Source organism: Pseudorasbora parva, chromosome 11 (genome assembly GCF_024679245.1).
Source record: "Pseudorasbora parva isolate DD20220531a chromosome 11, ASM2467924v1, whole genome shotgun sequence".
NCBI lineage: Eukaryota > Metazoa > Chordata > Actinopteri > Cypriniformes > Gobionidae > Pseudorasbora > Pseudorasbora parva.
In genome coordinates, this window is record NC_090182.1 from 41,127,171 (window position 1) to 41,149,840 (window position 22,670).

At 37.7% G+C, this 22,670-nt stretch overlaps 1 protein-coding gene across 2 annotated transcripts in view; it reads left to right on the top strand.

Moving 5' to 3' along the window:
• gfra4b (GDNF family receptor alpha 4b) overlaps positions 1-22,670 on the top strand; it is a 118,868-nt gene that overhangs the window by 88,883 nt on the left and 7,315 nt on the right. The window contains exons 1-5 of one of the 2 annotated variants that reach the window (XM_067457976.1): positions 203-355; positions 1,359-1,634; positions 4,157-4,237; positions 16,721-17,066; positions 20,287-20,396. In XM_067457976.1, the coding sequence (XP_067314077.1) occupies positions 313-355; positions 1,359-1,634; positions 4,157-4,237; positions 16,721-17,066; positions 20,287-20,396 (856 nt within the window). In that variant the 5' untranslated portion in view covers positions 203-312. Of the gene's footprint in view, positions 1-202; positions 356-1,358; positions 1,635-4,156; positions 4,238-16,720; positions 17,067-20,286; positions 20,397-22,670 lie in introns of those variants that run through there. The other variant, XM_067457975.1, reaches the window with a different exon arrangement.

The window sequence follows — 22,670 nt, forward strand, 5'->3', positions numbered from 1 at the left end:
AGAGAGTTTATTCATTTAACAAATACAACATACACATGTAAATATACAACACTTAAGTAAATACGATTTACAAAGGGTTTACAGTAGTAAACAAAAGCATAAACACACAGAGTGGTAACAGACAAAGACCCGGATCAGCTGGCTGTCGTTAGTAAAGTGAATAATTACATTTGAGGCAGATGGGATGTGATTGTATCTAATTAAGTGCAGGTGTTTGAGGGTAGCCTGTGAAACGCGATGGCTATATGATAGGCGTGGAAATTGTGTGGAAATGGAGATGTTTTTGTCTGGTGGCAACTTAATCTTGAGAAGATGGATATTGCAATGTTGGCTGTTTGCTCTCCTAATGATATCAGTAAAGTACACTACACTCACTTCTAGTAGGGTACAAAGGGGCTAAAGGCTCCTTTAACTTTACTTTCCTCTAAACTTACTAGGTGGCTCAACAACTTCTCTCAGCACTTTCCAAAACAAGATGCAAGATGCGTTTTCAAGACATTTGTCTGATCTTTGCGGGCAACGATGCAAAGATTCTGTGCTAATTTATTTATTCTATTTATTTATTTGAAATTTAGAGATAAGCAGCAAATAAGAATCACTTAAGATTATTAAACATAATTTTGAGAAATGTCTTAGTTTTGTTCAAGGTAATTAAAGCAACAGTTTTTCAATAACGGAAGAATATGTAAGTATGGGGCGAAAGACACAATAATTAACATGATAATAAACAGCCGACTGACTTTTCCATTTGTTGACATAGATGATAAATATCATATATTAAGTTGGGTGTCCACTTTAGAGATAATACCCATATTTATAATGAAACCATCATATTTAAAAATGTGAGACTAATAATATAAATAAAATATAATTGATTGTCGCTTTGAATGCTTTCAGAGTCTTTACTTTTTTACATAATTTTGTTTCTGTATTTTCAAAATGTATTTTTATATTAAGATATTTTAATATGTATTTATACAGTATATTTATTGAAAAAACAATTTTATAAAATAAACAGAAAAATAGTTCAAACTTTGCTAAAGTGATCGTTTTGAGCATGTATTAACTTATTATGCATTAATATTAAACATATAATTTTAGCTTATGTATTTATATACTGTGTATCTGTTGTCCCATGCTGGTTTATAATGTAAATGTACCCCCTCTCCACATCATATATTTATAAGATTTTTAAACAAAACTAACCACTTTTATGATTTATTTTCACACAAAATCTGTTGGTCCATAAATGTTCAATACAAACATATACAGTATATATATAATCTTTTTTTTCTTTCCCTATTTTTGTACCCTAAACCAGGCAAAACATTGATTGGAAAATGTCCTGTGTCCTTTAGCTTTGCAGGTACTGCTTTCTGCTGGGAGAGACTGTCTTATAGCGGGAGACACCTGTTCCAGTGATGAGTCCTGCAGCCCGCGCCTTCGGACCCTTCGCCAGTGCGTTGCCGGTAACGGCAGCATGAAACTCGGCCCCGGGGCCCGCAGTCAGTGTGCAAATGCCGTCTCTGCCCTGTTGTCCAGCCCTCTGCATGGCTGCCAATGCAGACGAGGCATGAAGAGAGAGAAAAACTGTCTCAGCATTTATTGGAGTCTCCACCAATCTGGAATACATGGCGAGTAGCACAACAATGTCTCTCTGCATATCTAATCATCTTGAATAGAAAGTCATTATTTCAGTTTCAATTTGTATACAGTGGCAAGAAAAAAATATGTGAACCTCTTGCAGAATCACAGAAAATGTGAATCATTTTTACAAGATAAGAGAGATCATACAAAATTCAGGTTATTTTTTTATTTAGTACTCTCCTGAATAAGATATTTTACAAAAAATGTGTTTACATAATAATTCAACAAAAATAGCTGAATTTATTAAAAAGACCCATTCTAAAGGTTAAGAACCCTTGATTCTCAATACTGTGTGTCGTTCCCTGGATGATCCACGGCTGTTTTTTTTTTTTTTTTGTGATGGTTGTTCATGAGTCTCTTGTTTGTCCTCAGCAGTTAAACTTCCCAATTCCTCCAGGTCCTGCAAACTCTTCAGTTTTCCAGCATCTTTTGCATATTTGAATATTTCCACCAGTGAGTTTATGATTTTGAGATCCATCTTTTCACACTGAGGACATTTGAGGGACTCAAACACAACTATTAAAAAGGTTCAAACATTCATTTAAGCTCCAGAAGGAAACACGATACATTAAGAGCTGGGGGTGAAAACATATTGAATTTGAAGATCAAGGTCAATTGTAGCTAATTTGTCTTCCTGGAAACATGTAAGGATCTTCTTTTGCTTATGAAGGGCAGTACTGAATAAAAATATACATAAAATAAATTTAAAAATCCGCCCATTCATCCTGTTTAAATGTTTTCACCCCCAGCTCGTAATGCATCGTGTTTCCTTCTGGAGCTTCAGTGAATGTTTCAACCTTTTTTTAATAATTGTGTTTGAGTCCCTCAAATGTCCTCAGTGTGAAAAGATGATTCTCAAAATCATACAGTCACTGCTGGAAAGGGTTCAAATATGCAAAAGATGCTGGAATACTGAAGAGTTTGCAGGACCTGGAGGATTTTATAGAAGTACACTTGCTCAGAGCAAAGACAAAAAAAAAGAAAAAAGAATATGAACTCATGAACAACCATCACAAAAACAAACAGACAAACAAAACAAAAAAACTGCCGTGGATCATCCAGGGAACCACACACAGTATTGAGAATCGAGGGTTCATAAACTTTTGAACAGGGTCATTTGAATAAATTCAGCTATTTTTGTTGTTTTGTGGACTATATGTTAACATCTTTTATGTAAAATATCATATTAGGACAGCACTAAATAAAAAACAACAACAGTTTTATTATTTTGTTAAATCTATTCACCTTTTTTTTTAAAGATTCTGCAAGGGGTTTACATTTTATTGCCACTGTATACACACCACCATTCAAAAGTTTAAAAGAAGTCTCTTATTCTCACTAAGCTTTGATCAAAAATATTGTGAAATATTATTACAATTTTAAATAACAGCTTTCTATTTGAATACATTTTAAAATGTAATTTTTTTCTTGTGATCAAAGCTGAATTTTCAGCATCATTACTCCAGTCTTCAGTGTCACATGATCAATCATAAATCATTCTAATATGATGATTTGATGCTCATGAAACATTTCTGATTATTAATGTTAAAAGCAGTTGTGCTGCTTAATATTTTATTTATACTTTAACGATTCTTTGATGAATGGAAAGCTTAAAAGAACAGCATTTATTTGAAATAGAAATCTTTTGAAACTTTTATTAATAGGATAAGTATATATAACCTAAACCTATCCCCAATGGTTTATTGAAACAAAGCTACAAAAACATATAACACAGAACTTGGTACAGACATCACAAGAATGAACACATTAACATATGACATATGAATGCCTAACAACACATTTTCTGCATCAGTAACTTGACCTGCCCTAATGAAGTGTGAACTACGCTGGTACACAGCTGTTATCCAGTAAAAAAAAAAAAAAAAAAAACACTGTCATTTACGTGTTGAATGCTTAAAGCTGTCAACGACAGGATGGAAAATGTACATGAAACACAATATTCTAGGTGCAACACAAAAAAGCATCAAGCGATAAAATCTCTTTAAATGTAATCAAAGTCGATGTCCTAACCAACCGCGACAGGACATTTTGTTGGTTGCTTGGTTTCTTGATGCATTTCTTGCAACGTCTAGCCCACAGTGAAATTTCACTGGTATGTAAAAATATAAGTCCATTTCACACTTTTAAGAGCCCTTTAAAAATCAGGAACCGATGAAACATCCACTGTGATATAATGCAGTATTTCAAGCTAACATATTGGTTGTAGAAAGTTTTAGTTAATACACAGCAACTTTTGAATGGCTGTTAAAGCTGTGGTGTAGTGGGAAACTGTGGGATGGAGCTGCTGTAACAACATCTGCCATCACGTAACACCGGGTTAGGACATTTGTGTAAAAAAAAAAAAAAAAACTTCATTATGCTTGTTTTTTAAAAACACCTAGACTAACATTATTGCTGGAATCCACATGGTCTCATAAAATATATTGTTCTGAATAAAACATTTTATGTACGATTTCATTTCTGAAACAAGATGTTTGTTTTTTTACAGGGCTTAACCTGGTAGAGAACTATCCATATGAAGCAGTGCAGAAAGGCTATGACTTTGTCCGTCTGGCCTCCATCACAGCAGGTAAGCAATATGGCAGCCTACTTTAAAACCTGGCTTTTAAAATAATGTTTTAGTAATGCTAAACCATATACCAAAGATACACTCAAATATGAAAATGCTCTTCAAAGGGTATATAACAAACATAGTTTCTGACAATCTCATGTTAATCTTGAGTACCTATAGAGTACACTCAAAAACTGTTGAACAAATAAACTGTTGAATAAACATAATTCAATTAACGAAAGCTTTTCCATGAAATTGAATTGGTTTGAAATAATTTGTTTCAATCTTGTTGTATGAACTTAAAATCATTAAGTTAAAACTACAACAAATAATCATGTCATTCCAGCTAGATAACGTAGGATAAAAAGGGGTAGAATTGATGACCATATTTAGTCTATAGGAACTGTGTCACATGAATTTATTTACTTTATTTCTATAAACACTATTAGTCAACAACTCTTAATCACTTGTAAATTGAAACATGCAAGTAATGATCAAGTAAAGCATGTCTTATCAATGACATTAGCACAGTTACAGCTTATTGAGAACAACACAGGGTCTACACTTCACGATAATGGTAACCTAAAAAAACTGACACAACATAACAACTTTTAAATGTCAAATATACCGTTAAACATTAACAGGTCTTTCCCTTTACTAAAAATCACATTAAACAGCACTTCATTTCAATATTTACTCTCCTGATCCATCCCTATGCAAAGCATGCTGGGACCTAGAAATACACTGCCCAGTACAGTCAGTGCAACATGAATGATTCATGTAGTCCCAATAAAAATGGTTTAGGTTAACTCAACATTTTACAAATTTTAATTAATTTAACATAATAAAATTGAGTAAAACGTCAATTAAGTAAAAAACTAAAGTTTTGTGTTGTTTCAGCTTATTTCATTTAAATAAACCGTGCAAACAGCTAGAATCATTTTTTGAGTGTAGTACTGCATCATTTATATCTCCGAAGAGTCTTTAGTTTTTATCATAAAAGACAGATGGATACATTGTATTGATTCTTTCTGAAAACAGTCAAGCTCGTACATCATGGCATTATCCCTGGTTAACTTCTGGTTCACTATACGGTCGTGTTGTTACATTTATATTCCCTTACACCCATTGCCAACAAAACACAGACGTTTGATGAAGTTTCATTTACTGCCTGCGGTTTTAACTTATGACCAGGAACAAACAACACACACTTCTTTAGTGACATTGTTGAATTTGTGGTCTAAACTTAAAATGACAGACCTTCCGACGGCTTCCATAACCAGAGCGAAGCGAGTTGATGGCAGTGCTCACCCAGGAGAAGTGACCATACAAGGAAATCCACACTTTATGACGTCATACGGGGCCCAAAAAAAAAAACTTTTAGAAACTTATTTATATTCTGAAGGAGTGTATTTGGCACAGAAATACTACATTTTGGCATGTTACCACAAGAATCCAACTTCAAAGATTTAGCATTAGGCTTTGTATCAGTGGGAATTCGGTTGTATATTCGAATGATTTTTTTGCCCAGAGGCTAAAGACTACAGCCAGTAGATGGTGCTATTTTCGCTATTCCATTTTCAACCCATCCATGGGGAGTGGGATCTCACTCACAGCACTCAGCTCGGGCAGCCGCGGGCATTCATGTAAATGGAGTAAATGGAACTTTTCAAATGAATTCCTATGAAAGTTAAGCTTCCAAAGACATGAACTGAAAACGCATCAGACTGAACACACACTGTAAATGTATGCCGCGAGCGCGCTTACCTCGGCTCTAGTGATGAATGTAATCTGACCCCTGCTGTGTTTGTGCCGTGACACTCGCTCGGCTCACTCACATTATATTGAACAGACACCTTCAGTTTTTAATTGTAGTGTCTGTTCTCCAACTAAACTGATTTTATGTAAATGAACGCGGTGGGAAAGTGATCCAATGATCCAGTAGCGGTGGCTTTGGGAGTGGCCTCGTAGGACAGCGAAGCAAGTGCATTCTGGGAGTTGTTGTCTTTCATCCACATGAGCCAAAAATACATGTTCTGGCTTTTCTCAGTCTATAAGGCACCAAACTCAGAAATGATTTCACATTTCTACTACATTAATGACCCAGTTTAAATACACATTCATCTTCCTAGTGCTGAAGTACCCCTTTAACAGAGTAAATAAGTCAGAATGCATGAAATAGCATTATACCCCACCTTTTATAAAAAAATATTAGCTTTGTGAAAAGGAATTTAAAAGAAAAATTTGTAAAAACTTGATGTGCATGTGAAGGAAGAAAAACTTATTGAAATGCATGTAATCATGGCCAATGCTTGACTATTTCAAACAGCTCATTTCAATGTATGTGTCTTTATCTAGAGCCTCTTTGTATTGTGGCAGACTAGAGCAGAGCTCAGGGCATAGAAGACTTGTTTAACAAAAAGGATAGTTAGAAACAAAATGAAAACCCGCACGCACTAACACACAGGGACCAATCTTCACTTCAAATGTCAGGATGTTCAGAACATCTTATTAGCATGTGTATTAGTGTAAAATTGTCTCCGGCGTGGGGGAGTCTCGGCCGTTGTGTTTTAGCGTTGCTCTGAAACTTGTTTTCACTGTCACCTCCTGTAGTTATACCCTTGTTTTTGTTCAGCTGTCAGATGGAAATTAGTCATAGAGTCTCAATTTGTTTGTTGGAGCTTTGCATCTGGACTGGAATTTTCATCATCTCTGTAAGAATCAACAAAGCTGTTATCTGAATGATGTGGACAGACATTCTTGGCTCTTCTGTGATTATTAATCGCAATGAAATAGAGTGAGATTTCGAGAGCCTATTTTCATTTTGCTCAGGTTTAACTGACCTTAGCCGTAGTTATTTACTGTGCTTTCGCATTTAACATCATGATGCAGACCATTCTGTTTTATGTTCAGAATGCTAAAATGTTTTCTTGGAAAGACATTTCCATGGTATTCCTTTTAATTTGTTCCATCTCCTTTCACATCAAGAGGCATTTCCTTTGGTCGTAATGACTTTGAGTTGTCTGGACTGTCTACATTAGCCCTGCATTTCCTTTTTTTCAGAACATGCAAAGGGGAAGCTGAATTAATTCATCCCACATGTAATAGCTGTTACTCACACATCTTACACATTTCATGACGGCTATTAGAGGCGAGTCCAGCGATCCATTTCACAGACTCTCACTGAATGTCTTTCAGAACTTTTCAAATTAAAAGCTCTCAATTCATCCCAACTTAAACATTGCTGCAAAACCGTTCTTGTACTTTTTTGAAGTCAAAATCACTAAAAAAGATTTGTTTGCGAGTAACTGTTGTTATTGCTATCTCTCTGGTTTGCACCGCCCTCTTCAAGCGATGCTCAAACCAGGGTCTTTTCCATGGGAATGCATATCAATAGTACGAGTGTGCAATCTCGTGGAATGTGTACGCCAAAATGAGTTTTGATAATGAGCTTATTTGGTAACATTATTTTAAAAAAAAGCAACTGTTAGTGTTAGCTAAGGTACAACTTTCGCTTTTAATAATGTGTCATTAAATGCTGAAATTTACATTTAACTAAGATTAATACATGCCTTAGAAGTATTTTTCATTGTCAGTTTGTTAATGAATGAACTAAAGTCAAATAATTGAGCCTTATTGATCAACATAGAATCAGAACATATTCAAACATTATCTAGGGCGTGTAGTTTAGTCCAGATTAAAATAATTGTTTAAGTTTTAGACTAGATTAGATTAGATTAGATTAGATTAGATTAGATTAGATTAGATTGTTTATTTTAGCCACAAAACAATGCCGGTGGAATTTTGTTTTTTCCGGTACAGTATGTTTAAGCTCTACATCATCATACATTACAAACAACAATAGACAATACACTTCACAACATGCAACAATACAAGATACAGTGGGTACATGACCATGCGTAGTGTATATGAGAGGAAAAACTAAAGAGAGGAGTTCAGAGTCCTGATGGCTATGGGGAAAAAGCTGTTTGTGAAGTGTTTGGTCTTGGTAGATAGTGACTTGTAGCGCCTCTCTGAAGGAATGAGCTAAAAAAGGTGGTTCGCTGGATGAGAGGTGTCAGAGATGATTTTCTTCGCCTGCTTTACAGTCCGATATGTATAGAGGGAATCGACTGAAGGCAGTGGTTTCCCTATGATCTTGGATGCTTTGTTGACAGTCTGCTGTAGTTTTTTCTTTGTTTGGCTATCTGTGCTACCATACCATACTGTTATGATGTAATGATGGACTCGATGATAGTGGAATAAAACAGAACAAAGAGCTGATGTCTGTTCCGGTATTTTTTAAGCTGTCTGAGCAAGTAAAGTCTTTGTTAAGCTTTTGCAATGATTTGATTAGTGTTAGTTTTCCACTTCAGGTTATTGGAATTTGAAGGAGTCAGTGATGGGGATTGAATTGCCATTTATTTGTATTGGTGTTATACGTCTTTAAGTATTAAGTATTTGGCGATGTGATGAGCACCGTAGTGAATACAGAAATCTAAATGGCTGTGTGTTTAGTAGCACAAATGTTTTGTTTACAAGGATTACTGGGGAAACGGCTGCATTTCTGCTGTTGCTTTAGCGCCCTCTGCTGTCAGAGAGTGAATGCACGTATCCTTTACTTATCCCGCCATGCGCTGCTCATGCACTTTGGGTCTGTTTACATCAGTGCCTCTTTGACATGTTGTTCATTTTTAAACGGTTGATAGGTAAAGTATCTTAATGCATTCTAAAAAGAAATAATTCATAATAAATAATTATTCACAGTATTTTGAAATGTCCACGATAACAATATTGTTCATGTTCATTATTGTGATATATCGATGTCTACCAGACGGTCTTCAAAACGGTCTCCTTACCTTAGCCCGCTTCACAGCTTGTGAGCTTGTAATAATGTGTTTTAATTTGAGTGGTACTGGTGGATTTCTGAGGGAAAATCAATCATGTCTTAGTGTCATTAAAGGAGAGGTCTGGGTGTGAGGATGCTGCAGGTGGTGGATCGTTTATAGCCTTTTCTCACAGCAGCTGGAATATTTACATTGATAATTTTGATGGCAGATTATAATCCAGAAAGCTCCAAATGACAATCATCAGTGTCAAGTGGGTATTCACCCATAGTCAAACGCAAAACATTAGACTGTACAGAAATTGAAATCTACAGGTAACATTAATTCACACTAAATACGCACGTATAGTCACACAATGCTCATGTTAACATTAAATCTACACTGTAAACATTTTTTGTTGGTTTAACTCAAAAAAGTAAGTAACCTGGTTGCCTTAAAATTTTGAGTTTATTGAAATTAAAAATTAGACAAGGAAATTTGTTTAATAAATAGAAATTCAAAATATTATTGTATCTGAAATCATGAAAATAGCACTATTTGGCATGTTTCACTGCGTCATCAGAAATAAAACACACCCAATACCCAATATGTTTACAAAATCTTTTAATAATATTTTAATAAAGGTTGTTGAATCTCAAAAAATGTTCATTGTATAAACTCATAATTTTAATTTCAATGAACTCAAAATTTTAAGGCAACCAGGTAACTTATTTTCTAAATAATTTTTTACAATGTAATGATCGCTTGGCTCATATCACACTGGCTTTATCTGGCCTCCATGATGCCATCAGCAGCTCCGTAAACAGCCACCCCGATACGGCTTTCATCGTCGCAGGTGATTTTAACAAAGCCAACCTTACGAAAGTATTGCCTAACTTTCACCAGCATGTCTCCTGTCCCACACGAGGAGCAAACACACTGGATCACTGCTATTCTCTGTTTAAAAATGGCTATAAGGCTCGTTCACTACCAGCCTTTGGTAAATCGGACCATGCCGCCATTTTCCTTACACCTGAGTACAAACAAAGGCTCGTTCAGGAACCCCCGGTGAGGCGGGAAGTTAAAGGCTGGTCACCTCATTCAGAGATCATGCTACAGGCAGCTCTTGATGACGTCGACTGGGACATGTTCCGGGCGAGTTCACCGGACGTTAGCGAGTTCACTGATGTGGCGCTCTGCTTCATCAACACACTGACAGAGCAAGCCACACAAACAATAACTATAACGTCCTTCTCTAATCAGAAACCGTGGGTGGACAGTTCAATCCGCGCTGCAGTGAACGCCCGCACTGCCGCATACAACGCCGGTCTACTCCTACGCGCCGTTAAAGCCGCAAAGCTCCGTTATAGGGATCGTGTGGAGTCTTATTTCCAGCTCAACGACTCCCGGCGGATGTGGCAGGGACTGAGGACCATCTGTGCTTTTGGAACGAAATCCTCTGCAGAAGTGAGAGCTGATCTGTTGCTTATGAACGAGTTAAACTCTTTCTACGCTCGCTTTGATGGCAATCGCGGCAGAGTGCCGCCGAATGACGCATCAGAGAGAATCACTCAGAGCTGAAACAATCACGTGATCTCTGTCTCGGAGGATGAGGTTCGTAGGACACTCAAGCGTGTGGATTTTAGGAAAGCTGCCGGGCCGGATGGCGTTTCAGGTCGTGTCCTGTGGTCCTGTGCTGATCAGCTCGCCGGACTCTTCACATCTATCTTCAATGAGTCCCTTGCTACATCTGTAGCCCCAACCTCCTTCAAAAAATCCACCATCATCCCTGTCCCCAAGAACAGTAAACCCTCTTGCCTAAATGACTATCACCCAGTGGCTCTCACGTCTTTAGTCATGAAGGTCTTTGAGAGACTCATCAAAAACAACAACTGCTCCTCCATCCCTGACACCTTGGACCCTCTTCAGTTTGTCTATCGTCCCAATAGATCGACTGAAGATGCCATCTCTCACGTCCTTCACTCCTCCCTCACACATATCGTCAGCAAGAATGGGAACTATGTAAGACTGCTATTTATTGACTATAGTTCAGCCTTTAACACCATAGTTCCCATTAAGCTAACTACCAAACTCCTGGATCTCGGACTGAACTCTTCTCTCTGTCACTGGATTGAAGATTTCCTCACTGGCAGACCTCAGGTGGTGAGAGTAGGACAGTTCACCTCCACCTCCATCACTGTGAGTGTGGGAGCTCCACAGGGCTGTGTCCTCAGTCCCCTGCTCTACTCTCTCTACACGCATGACTGTTTGTCCACACACAGCTCCACCTCTGTCATCAAGTTTGCGGATGATACTGTTGTCCTGGGCCTCATTTCCGACAACAATGAGACCGCATACTTGGACGAGGTGGAGCAACTGACATCATGGTGCCAAGACAACTGTCTCCTTCTGAATGTTAACAAGACCAAAGAACTGATTGTGGACTTCAGGAAGAGACAGCAACGGTCATATTCCCCTCTCATGATCAGTGGGACACCAGTAGAGAGAGTGAGCAGCTTCAAATACCTGGGTGTAAACATCTCCGAGGACCTGACCTGGACTGCACATATCCAGTCACAGGTGAAAAAGGCCAGGCAAAGACTGTACCACCTGCGCCAGCTGAGGAAATTCCAGGTCTCACCAGCTATCCTGAAAACGTTCTATTCAGGGGCGATAGAAAGTTTACTGACTCAATGCATCACAGCGTGGTAATGAGAGACGTACACGCGCGAGAGATCCACTTTCCGCGCTTGCGCAGACTAAAGCAAGAACACATGAATGTCACAACAGGAAACACGCACGTGCGCCCTCGGATCAGTCGGACGTAGTGGTGTACAAGAGGTAAAAACGATATAAATACTGTTCATTTTCTCACACACACCGCTCGTTTCGTGTCTTAGGCCATCAGTGTGTACTTATGATGGGGGATTGTTTAATTTGGACTTCTCTGTGTATGCTCTTTGAGGTGGTGACCATAGACCTGCATTATGTGAGGCACAGACAAGAACGGTTTGACCTAAAATTATCAAAATTGAAACTACTGGGGAAACAAATACTCTCGGTGCCCATGCGATAAGCTAAAACATATAAAAATTTAATTTCAAAGTGAACTATCCCTTTAATAAGTAATCTGTACCATTTCTGTGGTCAGGTTTTTTTGGGCGGAGCTAAAACAGTGGCTCGATGATGCACAGAAGCCACTGAGCCTGGCCCCTCCCCTAACACTATCATAACTAGAGCCTGCAGCACTCTTAAAATAACTGAAGCCTCCGAGCCATGATCGCCTCCTGGTGGTCGGTCCCAGTATAGCCGCCCCTCCGTGTTTTCTAATGGACGCGAGTCAAATTAACAAACAAATGTTTTCCCCCAAAGTTAGTTTATATCATGGTAGGCGTTTTTATCATGATGATTTCATTTGTAGTTTTTTAAACATTTTAAAGTTTAGTTTTAGTTAGTTATTTGATGCTATAAAAATTGGCGTGCGACGTCATGATTGACAACTGAGATTGACTTCTTGTTTGAGTGAAGTTGTCACTTTTACACACTGTTATGACTTTGTCACTTAAATGCATATTACCTGGTTGCAATAAAAACAGCTTACAAAACGATGATATCAAGAAGAGGTGGATTAAAGGGATAGGTTACCCAACAATGACAATTTGATGTTTATCTGCTTCCCCCCAGGGAATCCAAGATATAGGTGACTTTGTTTCTTCAGTATAAAACTAATGAAGATTTTTAACTTCATTTTGTCAGTCATATAATGTGAATAGTAGCAAACATCTATTAGAGTAAAACAAAAACATGCACAGACAAATCCATATTAAACCCTGCGGTTTGTGACGACACATTGATGTCTTAAGAAATGAAACAATCAGTTTGTGCGAGAAACCGAACAGTATTTATATATTTTTTTTACCTCTAATACACCACGATCCCTTCTGGTGTGTGATGTCTGTAGACGATCTGGCGTAGTTTTAGGTGTACATACTTCACACACCAGAAGTGATCACGCTATTTTCTTTTAAATGTGTCAGTTTTGTGAAGCCAAAAGAAAAAGAAACATCAAAATACTCAAAGTTAATTTGATTGAACTAATTTGTTTGATTTGGATTTGCCCTACTTAAATCTTTTATTTTGAGCATTGGGGTTTAGTAAAAAAAAAAAAAAACTAATGTACTGAATTCTAATGAATCTAATGTAACATCAAGCACTTTTAAATCTCAATAAAACCATATAGCAACAGAAGACTGATCCAACCAAAAATTGTCTTGATAAGCAGAACATAAGGTGCTGCAAAGAACCATTGAAGTCTGATGTTTTGATGTATCCGACTCAAATCCATTTAGTTGTTTGTAGGCTGAACAGCAAAAAGCCTCACAAAGATTGGCTGTCAGCCCACATTCTTCACCTCGCATTTAAATACAAAGTTTCTTACTTTTTTTTGATGCTTTCACCATTTGCTCCTCTCCATTGTCAGTCCCACAACACCTTGTGAATTGAAAACAGCCCCTCATCTCTCCGCTCACTCTGCACTGGTGTATGATGCACCTCATGACTCTGAAATTTATGATGGACAGTTTCACATTCTCTTTTCATCCTCTTGTCGTAAATTGCCTTCGTGCTGACACCTAAGTCAATACTGCACACCCAGGTCGAGCAGTGTTTTCCAAACTCCCGAGTCCGCTTTGGAATGGGCGTAGTTTTAGTTTGAACATGGGGTGGAATGGCGAACTGTTTAGCATAAGGTGACCAGATGTCCCCATTTTCCGGGGACAGTCCTGGTTTTTAGTGTTCTGTCCCCGGCTGGAGCTGTCCCGGAAATGTCCCCGTTTTACAACTCGTTTAAAACAACCCGCAAATACATTGCAAAAAGCCTGACCAACATACAGTATTAGGAGCAATAGTGTAGTGATTATTTTCACCAACAGATGGCGCTGTGAGCTACACTGACTCTACTTGGTCATGCATCGCTCACTTCATGAAACACGTAAACTATGACAGCAGAGCGCCATTATCGGCAAATATAAAAATGAGTATCACTATCACTTTCAAGGTAGTCATATGCTAACTGTTCATGTTAAATTAAAGTTGTACTGCTTGTATATGCTTTATAACAGGACCTTAAAGGAGTACTTCAGCGCTGGGATGAATCTGTATTTAAACTGGGTCATTAATGTAGTAGAAATGTGAAATTATTTTTTCATTTGGTGCTTTCTAGACTGAGAAAAGACAGAAAACGTATTTTTGTCTCAGGGGGATGAAAGACAACAATTCCCAGCATGCTTCGCTGCCCTGTAAGGCCACTCCCAAAGCCACAGCTACTAGATTACTGAATCACTGATCACTTTCCCACCGCGACCGCGTTTCATAAAATCAGTTCAGTTAGAGAACAGACACTACAGTTAAAAACTGAACGTGTCTGTTCAATATGTGATTCAGCCGCTGAGGGAGTCTCACAGTCCAAAACGCTGCAGGAGTCAGATATATTGAGTCATGGATGAGCTTGTGACGAGAGCTGAGGTAAATGCGTCCGCTGCATAGATTCACAGCGCATGTTCAGTCTGGCGTTTTCAGTTCATGCCTTTGAAAGCTTAACTTTCATAGAAATTAGTTTGAGAAGTTGAAAGACTTACTTTGCTCTGCTGGCCGCATCATTTAAACATGAATGCCTGAGGCTGCAGCTGCAGCTGCGAGCTGAGTGCTGCGAGTGTGATCTCCATCCCCATAGTACACATTATACAGTATACATAAACTTCTGTATACATTTCTGTATACAGTATTAAACAGCTTGTGAAAATGACAATTATGAAATGTTAAAATATTTGTTAAATAGTTGTATTTATCATATCATTTTTGCTGTTTTATTTTTGTGATGGGTTTTTGTTGTCTTGTTATAATATTGTTTTGAACTGTTTGTTTGTTTGGGTGCTGTGTATTGCATTAAAACCAGACCAAAAACCCTAATAATCAAACTATCATAATAATTATACATTTTTATAATAATATATGGTACCCACAAAAATTAAATATTAATATATAATAACATATGCAATTCCACTGATATTTTGACCACTCAGATAGGAAATACCCCTAGACGCATATTAGACACAAGTGCTGTTTCTGTGCAGATGCTTTTGGAACAAAACCAAGTGTTCAAAAACCAAAAGTGAGACAAGCAAATTCTCCTGCTATGCCATTACAGCAACAGGGATAAACAGCTGCTGCTTTAATGAGGGACAGAAATGTACTGTGAGTGGGGGGAGTAATCGAACTCAGACCAAGCAATTGAATTAAGTGTGAAAGCACTCTTAGGGTGCTTTCACACCTACCTTGTTTGGTCCAGACTTTCAGACTTTTCAGTTTGGTACGAACCAAAATTACAGGTGTGAAACCTCCCTCGGACCATGGTCCGGACCAAACAGACGAAATTTGGTCTGACGAAAAGATATTTATTAAAATTAAGATATTAGACATAAAATTAAGATATTAAGACAATTTATACAAAGCTTTCTACAAAACAAAACTTAAGTGGTCAAAATCATTTCTGACCCGATGTCTTTGACATATATTGCACATCTGTGCACGTTTCATAATCAATATAGCCTAGATGAAATTGAAAAATAACATTATAATATTTAAACATAACTATAAAATAAAATACATTGTTTGGCTAAAAAGCCTATATTCTATGAGCTCCTCCTTTCCTGTCGGCGCAGATCAAATGTTTGCACAACGAGGACGTTCATTTGGTGAATTATAGTTCCGAGTATAGTTGCTGCAGATAGTAATCCCATAATATTAACAGTATTGGAAATTATATGCGTCTGTTCATTCATTCTTGTCAAAGTTACCCGCTGAATTGACAACACACTGACGTCAGACACATGTCCGCTAACAAACCAATCAATGTGATGCAGCCCACATAGATGATGACGACAGGGCGCAAGTGTGTCATGTATAGTTCTTTGGTGCACTGACATAACTGCAATGTGAAAGCAAACCAAAACGAACCAAATGTCAAAACACAAACTTTGGTTCGGACCTTGGTGCGGACTTTCAAGTGTGAAAACGCCCTTAGACTTGATTCAGATTTAAGACCGATTCCATAATTAAATTAAATCATTCAGACCCTCTTCAGGTCTAGGTCTTGTCTTGGACTTGACTCTCTTCTGGTCTAGGTCTCGACTCTGACTCGCAACATAAATGAAACATGATTTCAACCAAGGGGGGGCCTCCCCCTCCCCCGTCCTCCCCCACCAGAATGTGATATTGATTAAGGAGGGGTCCACAGCTAAAACTTGCAGTGGGGCTCCAAATTCCCAAGCGCAGGTCCTAACACTACCTTAAAATTTAAACTTTTGAACCTTTAATGGAATAGAGTCTGGTCCACATTGCAGCTTATTCTGGCCAAGAACCATCCATTTAGACAGGTAGCGACTTTTTAACTGACACGTAAAACAATCAACCCAATTTTATTTTGTTAGTCTATCTGAAATGAATGATAGTAGTACACTAGTACTTTATTTATTATACAGAAAACCATTTTTGTTATCAGCATTTAGTTTGTGTTCAGTGTAGAGGGTATTGACTACACTGTGTGACCAAACATACCAGATTTGATCACTTCAATTAATTATAAAGACTGGATTTGTGAAATCTTAATTCTCCACAGATTCAGAGGTTGGTATGACAACAGCGAATCGCTGCCTGGATGCGGCCAAAGCTTGCAACATCGACGATGTGTGCCAGAAACTACGTACTGAGTATGTGTCAACATGCATCAAGCCATCCACCAAGTCGGGTTTGTGTAACCAGTCGAGGTGCAACAAGGCCTTGCGACGGTTCTTCGACCGGGTGCCTCCGGAGTACACCCACGAGCTGCTGTTCTGCCCTTGCAGCGACATGGCCTGTTCGGAGAGACGGCGACAGACCATCGTGCCCAGCTGCTCCTATGAGGGAGAAGATAAACCCAGCTGCCTCTCCCAGATGAGGATCTGTAAAGCCGACTATGTTTGCAGGTCAGTTTCAACGGCCTCCTATCTGTGGGCTTGAACAGCCACGTACAATGTGGGCGGCGGGATTAAAAAACTCACCTTGCGTGCACTCTTTTCTCAGGGTAAAGAAAGCCTTGATTTTTCTATAGCTGTCAAGAGAAAAGAGAGTATTCACTTACTGTGGATAAGAAAAGAGCTTTTCTTCACATTCCTCATAATCCATGTCTGTATGAATGGGCATTGGACAGAAAAATTAAAGCTATGAGACCCTGAAATGTTTTAGAATTTTGGCTGGTAAAACTGTGCCACGATTTTGCATTTAATAAATAGCAGTGGAAGTTAGTTGAAGTCAGATTCAATGTTCATTGTGGACCTTCATCAAGACTTTATTGGCATATTAATCCTCAGATCCTCAAATAGTGTACAACAGTGTTTCTGTTCAGTATATTATTATAAATAATAGAGAAAAATGTTGATGATGAATTGGCATTAACTTTCCACAACAGCATACTTTTTTTAAGTTGCCAGCCACCAACCAGCATTTTTGATCATTTTCACAAAAATTGCATGCCCCCCAGAATATTTTTGTTTGAATATCTAAACATGTAATATATCAAAAGAACAAAGTCTTACTTTTAAACTCATTTTATTCCAGCTTAAAGGATTAGTTCACTTTAAAATGAAAATTAGCCCATGATTTACTCACCCTCAAGCAATCCTAGGTGTATATGACTTACTTCGTGATGAATAAGAGTTATTATCAGAGTTATATTAATAAATATCCTGATGCTTCCAAAACTGCAGTGAACGGGGATCATGAGTTTGAAGCTCAAAAAAGAATAGATGGGATAAAAGAAGAAATAAGATGAGATGAAATCCATATTTAAACATGTTTAAAGTAAAATATCTAGCTTCCGCCATCCACTTTCTGTATTTAATTTACGGAAAAAGCGTAACTGTCACGTGTATGTTGTTGGATGTAGCGTAAGCATTTTCAACTGCAAGAGCTGTTACATTTTCTTCTTAAGTTGAATACGGAAGGTCTGACGGAAGCTAGATAATTTGCTTACAAAAACCACCGATTTGCTCCAGAAGGACTTTATTAAGAATGCTTATAATGGATGGATGTACTTTTCTGAGCTTTAAACTCAATGGACACCATCACTGCCATTATAAAGCTTTGCTAAGTCATGAACTGTGACTTGGAATCTCATATGATCCGTTGTTTTCGGTAGAAAGCACTGAACGCAACACAGAAAATTAATAAATAAAAATAAAAATGTCCATGTAATTACATTTCACAAACTTAATTCCTATCAACCAGCTCACTTAGCACAGCGTTCATCGCTCGACTAGTCGAGACTGTTTCCCAAGATGGCGCCTGACCATAAACGCGTATTGCACTGTGTTTATAAAGTATCCTTTTATTAAACTGTTTGTACACTTACAAAGTTCTCAATGCTTCGGTTTGTGTGTAGAGACCCTCATTATGCTACCGTGTTAGTGTGAGGCTATTTTTAGTCTTGTTAGTGGTATTAACTAGCGATTTAATTTCACTTACCCTTTGCCCCATAGACAAACATTAAAAGCTAATCTTTTTTTTAGAGATAAAACTCTTTACATTCGATTTTCATTAAAACGCACCCCAGAGAACGATCTACTCGGTAACCACACTGTAAAAATTTTTTTGTTGGTTTTTGTTGGTTTAACATAAAAAAGTAAGTAACCTGGTTGCCTTAAAATTTTTGAGAAACATTTGAGTTGAAACAATGAAGGAAATTTGTTTGATAAATAAAAACTCAAAATATTATTGTATCTGAACCACATAAAAAAATAATAAATCATGAAAATAGCACTATTTGGCATGTTTCACTGCGTCATCACAAATAAAACACACACAATTACCCAATATGCTTAAAAAATCTTTTAAAAATCTTTTAATAAAGGTTATCGAATCGTAAAAAAATGTTCATTGTATTATATCATTTTTTTTATTTCAATGAATTCAAAATTTTAAGGCAACCAGGTAATTTTTTTTACAGTGCATCTGTTAATAACCCTAGGGTCATTTCTCACCGGAGTTGTCCTTTAACATAACTCTTGACTGTGTTCACCAGAAAGAAGAAAGATATATACATGTGACTTGAGGGTGAGTAAATCACGAAGGTAAATTTAAACTAATTGAAATTTAACTAATCTTTTAATGGTTTATTTTTAAAATAAAAAATAACATTTTGAGCAAAAAGCTGAAAAAAGTTTTTTGTCGAAGACTACATTTACAATGATCAACTGAACAATGATCAAAACATAGATGGAGTAGATTGAGTCCATCAACACCCCCAAAGCTCCACAGTCCTACACTGTACAAAAAAGTCACAGCCTGAACTTTTAACATTAAAAAACGTTTAACATTTCTTAACTTATTTTGATGAGTTAAAACAATGTAAAAACATATGTTGACATCAATTACTGAACATATACTTTTTTACAGTGTATAGCTCACCCTTGGTTGGTGCTTCATTCAGTTATGTAAGGCAGTTTTGATTTATATGATGTTTAATGTTGATGATTGCATTATTTTACATATGCTTCTGCTTACATATGCTATCGATTGTCGCTTCTTCTTCACGTCTTTTGATCAGGAGATTCAGTACTCTTTCAGGAAATGTATCATACCACCCCTTAACATATAACTTTACATCAATTTAGGGAAAACAGTTAAAGACAGGATGTAAACAGTTTGGTTATTTTGTTGTGAGGTAGCATTTTCCTCTTTTTCCAAAAACTGATGAACTGATTTAGATGCCTTAGTGAATGGTGTCAAGAAAAACAGCACGGTATGATTATGATGATATTATGATGCTATGATTAGGAAGGCACGCTATGACTATTTATGAAATTCGTTGTCTCGATGTTGGTATTTAAACCAATTGGTTGGTTGCAGGTCTTTTCTGGCAGTCATTGGAAAAAAAGGGAAAACCATGCTAAATGAAAAATTGTGAATGATTTAACAATCAAAACATAAAGTGAGGTAAAAACTGTCCATATTGTTTTTACTTGTGTATGTGAAACAATTTTGGTACTGTTTTGGGATGCCATTGATGTCCATTTTAATCTAAAACCGTAATGCGCAGCAGCAGATTATTGGTGATTGTCTCTATGAATATACAGTATCTGACACACTTATTAGGATGCTTCTGTCTACTTGGCTGTTGTCCATATAACAGTTGTGCTTGTTCTTCAGATCTCGTTTGGCCCAGTTTCAGTACGACTGCCAGCCTGCAGAGCAGTCTGCCACCGGCTGCGAGCAGGGAAACTATGCAGCATGTCTTATTGCTTACACTGGACTGATAGGTAAGTAATTTAAACATGTGTTAATTGTTCCACAAACAAGTAAAGTAAAGGGTGTTCATGTGATTTTGACTGTTTCTTTCTCAAATCGATTCACACAGATCAAGGCTGATGTAATTCATTTAGAGAATAATACCTTTGTTCTTCCCTTGCTCAAATAAAAAAGGGACACCTGTGTGTCTGTGGTGAAAGACTATAAAACTACCCAGGCACTTTCAAAGTCATGAAGAGTTTGATTTCATTTGCCAATAAAACATATTGAAAGCAATATTTTTTACGAGGCTTTTTGTTACATAAACCCTTTTTGTTTGTTCAGTTCTGCTTCACGCTCATTTGATATATATTGAGCAAACATAATCCCCTTTGAATAAATGTCTTTTTTTTTAAACAAAACATTTTTTATTTGACAAACATACTTTTGACAGGAAATTTGATTTTGAAATGCATATAATACTTATTAAGTAAAGTTTTGGCTTTACTTGACCTTGGTGATTCAGGGCCTGCCTGTCTGTCTGTTTGTCAATAGTTCTATCTATCTACACTACATTGCCAAACGTTTTGGGAGGTCTGCCTTTACATGCACATGAACTTTAATGACATCCCATTCTTAATCTGTAGGGTTTAATATGGAGTTGGCCCAACCTTTGCTGCTGTAACAGCTTCAACAAGTGCATTTGTGAGGTCACCTTTCATTCCAAAGTCATTCTATTGGGTTGAGGTCAGGACTCTGTGCAGGCCAATTAAGTTCCTCCGCACTAAACTCGCTTATCCATATGGACCTTTCTTTGTGCACTGGTGCACAGTCAGTGGAACAGGAAAGGGCCATCCACAAACTGTTCCCACAAAGTTTGCAGCATGAAATTGAAATGTCTTGGTATGCTGAAGCATTAAGATTTCCTTTCACTGGTACTAAGGGGCATAGCCCAACCCATGAAAAACAACCCCACACCTAATCCCCCCTTCACCAAACTTTACATTCTGAACAATGTGGTCAGGCAAGTACTGTTCCCCTGGCAACCACCAAACCCAGACTCATCTTTTGGATTGTTCACTCTAGAGAACACTTCTCCACTGCTCTAGAGTCCAGTGGCGACGTACTTCACACCACTGCATCGGACGCTTTGCACTCACTGTTCTTAAGCTAATCTGATGGCCATGACTCTGCAGAAAGTTGCCGACTTCTCCGCACTGTGCACCTTAGCATGCGCTGACCCCGCTCTGTGATTGTATGTGGTCTACCATTTCATGGCTGAGTTGCTGTTGTTCACAATTGCTTCAACTTTGTTGTAGTACCATTAAATATTGTGTGACAGTGGAATATGTAGGAGTGAGGCAATTTCACAAATTGATTTATTGCACAGGTGGAAACTGTGTCTGTCTACAGGTTGATTAAAAAAAATTCTAAAGTTGGTTTCCTTTAAAAAAGTGAAACATGTATATTATATTAATTCATTGCACACAGACTGATACATTTCAAATGTTAGTTTCTTTTAATTTTGATGATTATAACTGACAACTAAGGATGTTAGGCTATCCAGTCTGATCTGAGCCAACAAAAAGGTCCACTCTGGCACAAAATTGTAATGATGTTTATCGGAGGAATGTGTCACAACACACAGTGCATCACACTCTGCTGTGTATGGGGCTGCCTCTGTCCACTTTCTAAGGTAGACAGGGGTCGTAATAGGCACTCAGATTGCAGAGTGCCTATTATGACCCCTGTCCACCTTAGAAAGTGCCTACTAATGGCACACAAGTGTCAGAACTGGACCTGGCCCGATGAGTCCCATTCTTGTCCTTTTAAATCACTTTGACGGCAGGGCTCTGTTTACCTGGGGAAGTGATGGCACCAGGATGTACTGTGGGACACCGACAAGCAAGCTGAGGGAGTGTGATGCCCTAGGCAATGTTCTGCTGGAAAACCCTGGATCCTGCCCTTAAATATCATTAAGCTGATATAAATCAGTGGAAGTCTGTGCATTGTCCTCACTAATATACTGTAGTGAAACAAACAAGTCAAATATCCCACAAGGATAGTACTACCAGAAATCTTTGATCTTGTGGGGACATTTTTGGGTTCCAATGAGGAAAACGGCTAATAAATTATACTAAATGAATATAGTTTGTACAGTAGGATACAACTGCAGGGGAAAAGGCTCCTTTGAATGCATTTCAATCTCTAAACCAAAGATGGAACAAAAACTTGCTGCATCACTTTCCAAAGCGTTCGTCAGATTTGTCAGATCAATTTGTCAGATCTTTGACACGATTGTGAGC